At 44.7% G+C, this 12,184-nt stretch overlaps 1 protein-coding gene across 1 annotated transcript; it reads right to left on the reverse strand.

The window, feature by feature from the left end:
* Nucleotides 1–8,158: 8,158 nt before the first annotated feature.
* LOC142566197 (uncharacterized) lies at nucleotides 8,159–11,745 on the reverse strand (the record flags this gene model as incomplete). Its single annotated transcript, XM_075677043.1, has 3 exons — nucleotides 8,159–8,163; nucleotides 10,929–10,980; nucleotides 11,560–11,745. Coding segments are annotated over 3 exons (243 nt in total), but the record flags the coding sequence as incomplete, so codon positions are not given.
* Nucleotides 11,746–12,184: the final 439 nt, after the last annotated feature.

The raw sequence follows: 12,184 nt of genomic DNA on the forward strand, positions 1-12,184 counted from the left end.
TGCCAGGAGGGCCTCGGCTGCGCCAGGGCTGCCACAAAGACCAACGCATGTAGCACGGGGCTCCTCACGGCTGCATCTCTATAGCTCCCGTGTGAACCGACGTACTGCGTTACCTCGAAGCTCGGAGGGTTCGGGCCATACGGGGGTTACAATTGGGCCATGCCAAACATGAGAGGCGCCCATGCTCTCGGAGTACGCGATGGCCGCTCTTGACGATCGCGTCATTGCCTAACCAAGGAGACCCGAGCAATGCCGTTGCGACCCATCAAGATACGACACCACGACCACTCATCGCGCTTTGCAAGGACCATAGCCGTGCAGCGCCACAACACTAAAGTTGCGGCCACACCGGCGCTATTATGCGATATGTAAATAGAGGTTCTTCATCCGACTTTGGCAGCCACGCCTCACTCACTTTGTCCTGTTAGAAAATCGGTTTCCGAAACGCTCCAGAGGCTCCAGGGCTTGTGCAGAGGGACGAGGAAATTATTTTTATGTGAATTATTTATACGTTAAAATTCCGATGTTAAAAGCCCGCGAGATTGTCCAGCTCCCTACATAAATAAAATCTTTGTTCCACACATCCCCTAGGCTTTCCCGAGTGTTCTTTCGCAGCATTCATTGCCAGCAGCGGGGCCAGAGAAGTTACGTTTAACTCTCACAGCGGTTCTGTCAGACAGCAGTCCTATGGAATGGGCTCCATACTTCGCCGTGTGTACTAGGACCGCAGCGGTTTTATTCAACCCTCACCGTTGTGCACTGGGGCTCTGACCTTCGAGAGGGATGGTATCAGTTTTTAAGCCACCGCATCGAGGCGGACTACTCAGGACGAACTAGTGGGTGGGTTGGTTATGCATGCCTATTTGATCACAGCGCGCTAAATATTGACAGGGACCGAGGTTCAAGTGGTGACTCGGTCGACAAAGTTCATTCGTATGCTGATTTGATATTTATTATTATTCGGGGCGTGGCTGTGACTCACACGAGACATTTCCCCGCTATCGAGGAAGGGCTTCATGAATTTCTTCGCGTTTTTTTGTTTTCCTACACGCTGTTACGCGTCGTACTGTATATTTACAAGCGCTTTGCATGTCAATTAACCGGTTGCCGTCAGCGCTTTGCGATGTCCATTCTGTAACTCCCTGTCAATTTTTTGCGAGCTGTAATGAAATGGAAAAGGTGGACCAGCCGTCCCTTCCATGGACGCACCCAAGCGCCATCACACTCCCACGAGTACGATTAATCATCCGCACGCCAAGCTGGCAACTATCTTGATTGCAGTGCTTCTGTTCTTTGCCAGCTCACAAGTCGAAAAGGCATTGAGACGAACGCCGTTCATGCAGCACGCTCGCTAAAACATCTTTGTTGAGTGAGGACAACGTATCCGGCATCTTATACAATGGCAGTGAGTCTACTGGTTACTTAGCTTCAAAGGCGCCGTAGCTCTGCTAAAATCTGACCATGCAGCACGGTTCAAAGCCCTGGAGGAATAAAGTCAGGAAGCAGTTGGGGTTTCATACATTGAGCGCAGGAACACCTCGTATGACGTTGTGGCTGCTAAAATCGAGCAGACGATGGGGTCAATCTCAAATAGGTGTGGAAAGGGAGTCCGTTTTGCCACAGGAAAAACCAAAGGAGAAAGTGGTTCGGTTGGGGTGGGCCGGACATACACGACGGTGGCGTAGAATAAACCAAGTGAGCTTCGCCATTGCGCAGGCAGTCTAAACACCGAGGTAAAGTACACACCTGAAAGGTCAAGAAGCGTAGTAAGTTCCATTTAAGCATTCTTGGCGAATTGAAGCCAGTTTTCTTTAACTGCTTTTCTTGCAGCCGTTTTTGTGAGCCGATACCGAAATGGAGTGGCAGCCGCTGACGCTGAGAGGCACAGACATATATGGACATGACATTACATTCACAGACATATTATAGTCACCTGCTTGATTACAACAATATAACAATTGTCAATGAGATCATTAACGTATGTTGCCGCTTTGAAGACGCGAAGAGCCATTGGATAGTTCAACAGTTTACCCGCCTGCCAAATACCGCAGCTTCGTCAACGTGCGAAGACATTTGTCGCCCGCGTGAGCCCACCTACTCCGAGAACGTCGTACGTATCGTCCGGCGAGAAATCGAAGCAGCGTCTCCTGCCATGCCAGGCACGCAGTGCTTCGAAGATTCGCGGCCGCTCGTGTCTCTCATCCTGTCGGTCGGTCATTCGCCAAGAATTTGCCAAAGTGGGTCTTCCGTCCATCTGCTCCGCCAACCATCCGGACTTCGCTTCGTCTGCTGCATCTGCCCCTGTTCACCGGAGCCAATACGGTACACATCCGACCTATCGCAACCCGGCCGAACGGCGAACACATGATGATTGACCCATCTGCTTTCATTATGGACGTGTGGGCCACATCTCTCGCCACTGCCGAAGTTCCTGGCCAACCCAACCTCGACCAAGTTTTCCCGCCTACCGCCGTTGCCCAGTGCATCCTCGCCCACCTGCACTCTCCACCGAGGTTGCAGACACACCTAGCAACGCTCGAGCCACTGCAACTAGCTGCTTGCCATCACCATACAGTTCCCGCTCCCGTTCGCCCAATCTGCGTCGCTCCCCGTCCCCAGCTTACCATCTCACTAAGGCCAATGATATCCCAAACAATGCCTGATAGTTCCTCAAAGAGTCCTGATAAGCTAGCCTCAATCGACAGAGTTCGAGTGTTAAAGATTGCCAGGGTCAGTTTCCAATGGCGGCCTAGTTGTCCGGGTCCAAACACTATTAGCACTCTCTGCGGCGTTACAGGTCTGACCGCCACCTTGGTCATGTGCTCCGCAGCTGCTGAGGACTAAGGGCCAACTGGTTGATCTAATGAGTCATATGGGAGGGAATAACCGAATACTGCACCAGGGAGGCCAATTCCTGTTCTGGGGAGAGAGCGTCTTTTGTTGAAGATTATTAGCTCTTCCTAATTTGGTTGTATATGGGTTATAATAGCCCCACTCGCTCTCGGCATCTTCTGCGGCAGCCTGGGGCCGCTCCAAGCCTGGAGATGTAGTGCACTGGAGCAGGTGAAATTCTTCCTTGCCATCCTCAGAAAATGATTTTTCTGTCATATATTTTCGGCGAATTTGAACACTTAAAACGTGTGAAAAAAGAAATACAAAGGAAAAATGTTACAGCGCTTACCAAGAAGCCCGGAGTCGCATATGCGCGGAGATACACCCATCCGCTTATTGTTGCGCCTGCCTGCCTCTGGTCATCTATTTGCGGCTGTTTTCTGACCGTTCGTTCGCGAATAAAACGAAACTTTCCCTCCCGGGCGAATACTAAAAGTGGTGAGACGGGCCGCCAGAGAAATATGGTTCGGAGCTGCGCGTAAGACAGGCAACTGTGAGAGCACCTAGGTGACAGCACCTAGGTGAACTTTCTACAGATTTGGACAGCGCTTATACCAGAGCTAATGAGAAGAAAGAAATAGTGGAACGTGCCCCTTAGCTTACAGGGAATGCTTCAGACCTAGACGCTAGCAAGTCAGGAATGTTATACCTGCTTTAAGCTACAACAAGGCCGTCTGCGATCAGTCAGACATGGTTTGTACACTTGGCGTGTATAAGGAATTTACGACCCTGTTACCGCCACGCTCGCAATACAATTCACAGGAACACAAATGGAAACATGCAAGAACGAATAAACGCACATATAGAAGAAAGGAATGGACGCAAATACAACTGTTCTGACGTGATGAAAATATGCGCGTTAACTTTACAGGTGGTGTCACTACGTGCTTTTGAGTTATCTGCGAGCGAATACTCTAAAGCCTTCTCGTACTTTTCGCTGTTACTTCTGTGCGGAAATTTTGCATGATATAAGGAAGCACGTCTCAGCAGCGCGCGTCGTAAGTTGCTGCGGATAAATTCTTGAACTTTTGTACCGTTGCGGAATGTACAGTGCTAACCTCTATTAAGGCATTAGGTTCCCCGAATACGTTTCCGACATATGTATAAGCAACCTTCTATGTATATGGGCTTACAAAGGAAAATCTCGTCCATATTTTTTTATAGCGTCATCGCGGCAAGTACAGATGTTAGGGATTTGTCCTCGTTATATTTTCTCGTGATGCACGTTTCTCGCAAATAGTGTTATGTATGATGTAATAAATACCATGTAAGAAAAGAAAAGTTATTGTGGCCTTTTCTTGAGAGGTACGGGCCGCTGAGCTGGGTGACCGCGGTTACAGCCCACCATCGGGCACGCAATTGAACTTTTTCCAACGACCAACTGTTCGGCAGGACAGCAGCAGTAGCAGCCAGCAACCACGGTCCGGAAATGCGCAGGAAGCTTCGCGACGCAAACTTTCCTTGCTTTAAAGATATGCGCCTTTGCCGAAGGTATTTATCCACCTAATCATATATATGCATCTATTTTCCGAAATTATATAGTATGTTCCGCTGTCCAACGAATCGTTGGCACCAACTTGATACACTGGATGTCACAGCCACAACGAAAACGACGCTCTGCACTTCGCATCAGTTCCCAACTCGTCGCAAAAGCACTAACTGTTCGCTGCAGAACAGTTACGTGAACCACTACACCTGTATTCTACCAAACCGAGACTGCTTCGCATTACGTTGATGTCAACTAGACTCGTGTCTGCTTCCATTTTTTAGCGAGGCATTCTTGGCGAGTTCAAATGATCCAGTTATCTGTAACTGGTATCTGGACGATTTCGTGGACCTATACCGAAGATAGAACAGCCTAAATATGTGGGCCCTTAACATTGATATGGGTCACTGAGTATAGGTCACTGGGTGTGATCCGCTCTTCATTAAATTGGGCATGTGTCACTCCGTATGTGCCACTCAGTACGTGTCACTGGGACCTCTGGTTATGTTCCGATTGTCAATGAAACTCTTGGACGCCAAGTCGGGGATGTGCCACGGTGTCCACTGCGTATGTGTCGTTGGCGTCTCCGCCACTGGGTATGTGCACCTGAGTGTGTTCAGCTCTTCAGTTAATTCTTTCACTCGCGCTTGAATTAATGGCTAACACAACGACCAGCAGCACAATGCGCTGCAGTCTGCATCAGTTGACAACACATCGCAAAAACTTTAACCGTTTGCTTCAGAACAATGATATGGTTCGTAGGAACCACTATCCAGAAAACCAAGACTGCTTCGAATTACGTAGATATCAATTGGAGTTGACTCTGCTAATTGTTTTCGCCACACGGGCTGCCATATGGTGCTATATTTAAATACATGAGTAATTCGCTCAATGAGTTTGCAGCAGTGGGGGTTTGTAACTGCCGGGGGCAGGAAAACGGCCTTCTGACACGGAGGTGTTGGTATGCACATTAGTGGGTGTTTCAAATGCTAAGTTAAGTAGAGGGAACTATCGGTTGACTGTATGCGTGCACTGCTTTTTTGCATAAGAATGGTTCCTTCTCTTGCCTGTATGGCTGTTGAAGCAGTATGGGCATTGCAGTTTATTTATTTATTTATTTATTTATTTATTTGGAAACACTCCAGGCCATAGGGCATTACACAGAGGAAGGTTAAGTTCAATGAAGTTATTGGCAACCTTCCTGAAGTTGGTGGCGTTCTTGGACCAGGAACAACGAACAAGGAGACGAAGCGCTCTTATGAGAGAAGCATGAGAAAGAGAATAAACTTATTCGAAAGAGACAGCAGCATTACCTGCGTGAGGAGAGAGGAGCAATGGGGCCAAAGGGCGTCGTACTTGCGTCACCTCGTATGCGAAGATCCACACTCCATTGTGAACCAGAGAGAGACGCTTAAAAAATTCACAAGTTGACATTCATGCGGCATTTTACCCTCCTAATATTTACTGATTTCAATAAACGTTGATCCATCCATCCATCCATCCATGCAAGAGAAGCGAAGCTTTAAATAAATAGTTATATGAGTACTGTACAGCTGAGAACGATGCGTACAAGGTGTTTATGTTCATCCTATACAAAGTGTAATCAATGTCATGCAACGTTTATGTTTGTGCAGAGTACCATTCAGAAACTATGCCAAACTACAAACGTCTAATAAGCTGGATGCACAGTGTGAGAAGCCGACGTGGACGAAGGCGATGTCAAAGGAAGAATGCCGCGACCTCGTGCTTAGCAGCCCATGCAACCAAGCAACCACTGCCATTGTATTTATCTTTTTTTTTTCAGAAAGGCGATTTTGGTGGAATCCAGAATTTAGAGTTCATAACGTTTGTAGTCCGGCTTCATAAATTATATTGCAATGTATGTTTATTGCCGTGATTGATAGTGATAATGAGGACATTCTCCAATATGATACCTGTTTTAGGCACAGTACTGAATTACTCATGTCTATTAAATGTACTTTCGTCTTGATCTTATTTGTGTATTTCTCTCTTAATTATTCTTCCCAAAATTAAAAGGCGCCCACACTGTTTTGGGGAACTTTACTAACAAATTCAATGAAAGTTAATTTTCCATGTACAGGTCGTTTTCGCTGTTGGCCAAAACACTCGTCGACTTTCATTTCTCGCTTCTTTGGTTTCATTCAAGGTGACTTGGTGTACACCCTATGTATGCACCGAAGTTACAGGTTTTGTTCTCGTTTCATATGAGCACACCCTCATTTACACATTCACATTCTACCAAGCTGCAACGCTGTTTACAGCTTAGCCTCATCATCTGCTCGCTTTTAACACACAGCCCTATCGAAAAACTCCCCCTGCTCAATAACTCCCATATACAATAATCCGATATGAAACATATATAGCATCCCATACAAACACCCATTTTTCCTATATGTCATCTTATGCTGTTGGACATAGTAGTTATGGGGAAAACGTGTTTTTTCACTAGGGATGATGCGCTGAATGTCTGTATAGCCTCAAGCGCTGCCTGAAACGGCCACCTGTAATGTTACGACCAGAACGGAGAGCGGCGTCTCGCGATTGCGCTGACGTGAGTTATAGAGCTGCAAGCCGCACTGGCGCTCTTGTTGGTTTGATGCCACACTAAAGCAGCAACCGCGGCTTTTACGCTGCCAACTCAGTCAATTCCGAACACCATACTTTAACATGTGGCATACGTTGTTTCTCGCCTAAAGAGTAAAGAAAACGAGGCGGCGTCTCGTATTTTCAAGCTGTATTTACATAATTTACAAAGAGCGTGGGTGCAGCCGGCGTTATATCGCCATATCGCCATATCGCCACGATGATCGGCGGCGACGGGAACAAACATAGCGCGATAAGTGACCGTGGCGTCACATCTGTCGAGGCAGTTGGGGTCCAGTTGGTCACGGACTTGACTGTCCGGGCCAAGCGTCCTCAGCCACCGCGTTGATGGAGGTCGCTGTGGTGGCCATGCTCGCCGAGGCGCAGTCATTGCCACAGCATGGTCGGTGCCCAAACACCAGGGTTGCGCCGTACGTTGGCTCGCACGGGAGGTCCGAAGTTTCTGCAGCCGTCGGAACCTCGACATCACCCGCGGGTCTCGTTGTAGCCGCGTATTCGTGACCGAGGGCTTCCTGGTCCGCGATCGGCTTCTGGTAGAGAGGCCAGCTGCACGACGGCTGCGCTAAGGACTTCATCCCGTCTCTTCGGCGCACAGGCGACGATCGGCGGCCCCCGCCCGCTATCCGCGACGATCTCGCCTTATCTCGGACAGTCTCGACGGGAGGCGATGCGCAGGTCTTGAAGGCAGATCGTAGAGGCAGTGCTGCAGTCGACATGATCGCGTTCTTCTCCTTCTGATTCTTGGTCATCTTGGAACGCGCGGCTCGAGTCCTGGCACGCGATGCGTGAAAGGCGACGGTGATGACGATGATGATGATGACCTCATGCTATGGCTCGTACCCAAACTGGAGGATTGGCCGAGAAGTGTGAACATTCAAAAATTTATTCGTTTAGTTGATTGTATGAAACCACAAACGGCATCACAGACCATGGTGACACATGTACCTCTTCGATGTTGGCGACTATGGTCCCTGCTGGCATCTCGGACAGCGAAGTTTGACCGACGATCAAAATCTGGGAGAACACCTTCTTCTGCGATACACTCAAGCGCTTAGCGTCTGTAACTTCAACTTGTAAGATAAGTGTCAAGATATATAAATAAATTGAAAGAAAATCCTCGCAGTTGGCTCAAAACCATAAATAATTGTGGAACGGTTACCCTGTAGCAAGCGCGGCAGGGCATTAGCTTTAACGGAATCATATCCTACGAATCGTTACTAATACTTGTGTGCAAATATAACCTACGTAATAAAGTGAAAGGACTTCGCTGCTTCCCACGGATAACTATATATTTTCCTGTTTTCATGAATGACATCGCAAAAATACCATATTGCCCACGTATTTCTCGTTTCACCAATGAAGAGTATTTTTTCCTGTATCAGCGAATATCTGTCTCGAGTATCTTTTAATACGATTACGTATGCAATGTTTGTCGCTAAATACAACTGTAATGCAGTTTTGATGACACGTGACTCTCCTACCAAGTAATGTGTGAAGCGACATTTCCTAGAAATTAAAAAGGTAAATTGTGGGGTTTTACGTGCCAAAACTTCGATCTGATTATGAGGCACGCCGTATTTAGAATTGGAGCTCCTGGCGTTCTTTCACTTGTGCCTATATCTAAGTACACGAGTGTTTTCGCCCCCATCGACATGTGGCCACCATGGCCGCGATTCGATCCTGCGACCTCGTGCTTAGCAGGCCAACACCATAGCCACTAAGCAACCGCAGCGGGTGACATTGCCCAAAGCGATAGAAACGGTCCTGAGAGACGCCGTTAGGTACGTGTTGGCCCTAGGTTAAGTGAGACCATCCCTGTCTTCCTTAATCTTCTTGTGCGTGGAGCCCACGAGCCCACGAACATTTTTGCATTCCGCGCCTATCCAAATGAGGCTGCCGTGCATGCTATTCGAACCCGTGACCTAGCGCTTAGCACTAGGACACCTTCGCCAGCGTAGGGCGTTTCGATATGAGGGAAGAAAAGGCGCGAGGGGCAACAAGATGGCTGCGTAGAACACGCCCTCTGACTTCTTTAAGAGGCGCAGTGCAAATTAACTCGCATGGAATTGAAATGCATACCGACTGGAACGTGCGATGTAAGGGACGCGCGAGTGCCAATCGCGACTGTTGCGAAGACAATAAACTGCGCGTGCAGCCAGCTTGACGGCAAAGAGGCCAATAAAAAATAATTCAGCAACGCAATTTCACCCTCCATCTCTACACCAGATATGGGCTTAGGAAAAAGATCAGTAGAAGAAATGTATGATGCAATATTAAACCCTATTGTGAACTACTTTTCATAGAAAATTTAGCGATTGCCTGTATATATATATATATATATATATATATATATATATATATATATATATATATATATATATATATATATATATATATATATATAGATATATATATATATATTGGTCGCTTCTTGTTTACTGGGTGCGCGAAATATGTAAACAGGGCGACACTGTAACCACAGGGAAGGCAAAGAGAATGAATATAGCTGGCGCAAATAAAGTGCTGGTTTTGAAATCAAATGGCAAATCCTCTTGTCTTAACGTCCATCATTCAAATTCAAATTCAAATTCAAATTTTATTTTGCCACCATGGTACAGATGATGGCGGGGACCCGTAGTAAAAGCTGCCGTTGGACAGCTTGACAAGGCCACGGGCCCCCACTTTGACAGCAATACAGTGGTTGTTTTTCTTTCCCTTTTTTTTTTCCCTTTTTCCTTTTTTTCACACACACGAAAAAGAAAAGAAAATACAGGAAATACAGATAACAAAGGAAAAAAAAAAAAAAAAATACATATAGCAGAGTTGTTATCCGGTTACAGTAGTCAGCATAAAATCAACAGCATTGTCCTGGCTGGAAAGAAAACTTACAATGATGGTGATGAAAACTTACAATTTTTCATTTTGCTACTTCGCCTAACGATGCGCGCACTTTTATCGTTTTTTTTTTACTTTCGACATCTGAGCTTCCTTTGGAATGATGAATGGTCTGCGCTACATCGATGGTATATTATATTTACAGGATTACGGCGCCACATTTCGAAAGCTTTCCACTTTAATTTTCTCATCTTGCTAGCAGTAATCTTTGCTCTGTTGAGGCCTGTCCTCCGGACTTCAGGAACAGGCGCTTTCCCCTTACATGGGCCATTTTTGCGCGTTCTTCTTCTTCTACTACTACTACTACTACTACTACTACTACTACTACTACTACTACTACTACTACTACTACTACTACTACTACTACTACTACTACTACTACTACTACTACTACTACTACTACTACTACTACTACTACTACTACTACTACTACTACTACTACTACTACTACTACTACTACTACTACTACTACTACTACTACTACTACTACTACTACTACTACTACTACTACTACTACTACTACTACTACTACTACTACTACTACTACTACTACTACTACTACTACTACTACTACTACTACTACTACTACTACTACTACTACTACTACTACTACTACTACTACTACTACTACTACTACTACTACTACTACTACTACTACTACTACTACTACTACTACTACTACTACTACTACTACTACTACTACTACTACTACTACTACTACTACTACTACTACTACTACTACTACTACTACTACTACTACTACTACTACTACTACTACTACTACTACTACTACTACTACTACTACTACTACTACTACTACTACTACTACTACTACTACTACTACTACTACTACTACTACTACTACTACTACTACTACTACTACTACTACTACTACTACTACTACTACTACTACTACTACTACTACTACTACTACTACTACTACTACTACTACTACTACTACTACTACTACTACTACTACTACTACTACTACTACTACTACTACTACTACTACTACTACTACTACTACTACTACTACTACTACTACTACTACTACTACTACTACTACTACTACTACTACTACTACTACTACTACTACTACTACTACTACTACTACTACTACTACTACTACTACTACTACTACTACTACTACTACTACTACTACTACTACTACTACTACTACTACTACTACTACTACTACTACTACTACTACTACTACTACTACTACTACTACTACTACTACTACTACTACTACTACTACTACTACTACTACTACTACTACTACTACTACTACTACTACTACTACTACTACTACTACTACTACTACTACTACTACTACTACTACTACTACTACTACTACTACTACTACTACTACTACTACTACTACTACTACTACTACTACTACTACTACTACTACTACTACTACTACTACTACTACTACTACTACTACTACTACTACTACTACTACTACTACTACTACTACTACTACTACTACTACTACTACTACTACTACTACTACTACTACTACTACTACTACTACTACTACTACTACTACTACTACTACTACTACTACTACTACTACTACTACTACTACTACTACTACTACTACTACTACTACTACTACTACTACTACTACTACTACTACTACTACTACTACTACTACTACTACTACTACTACTACTACTACTACTACTACTACTACTACTACTACTACTACTACTACTACTACTACTACTACTACTACTACTACTACTACTACTACTACTACTACTACTACTACTACTACTACTACTACTACTACTACTACTACTACTACTACTACTACTACTACTACTACTACTACTACTACTACTACTACTACTACTACTACTACTACTACTACTACTACTACTACTACTACTACTACTACTACTACTACTACTACTACTACTACTACTACTACTACTACTACTACTACTACTACTACTACTACTACTACTACTACTACTACTACTACTACTACTACTACTACTACTACTACTACTACTACTACTACTACTACTACTACTACTACTACTACTACTACTACTACTACTACTACTACTACTACTACTACTACTACTACTACTACTACTACTACTACTACTACTACTACTACTACTACTACTACTACTACTACTACTACTACTACTACTACTACTACTACTACTACTACTACTACTACTACTACTACTACTACTACTACTACTACTACTACTACTACTACTACTACTACTACTACTACTACTACTACTACTACTACTACTACTA

Source organism: Dermacentor variabilis, unplaced genomic scaffold, assembly GCF_050947875.1.
Source record: "Dermacentor variabilis isolate Ectoservices unplaced genomic scaffold, ASM5094787v1 scaffold_12, whole genome shotgun sequence".
Lineage (NCBI taxonomy): Eukaryota > Metazoa > Arthropoda > Arachnida > Ixodida > Ixodidae > Dermacentor > Dermacentor variabilis.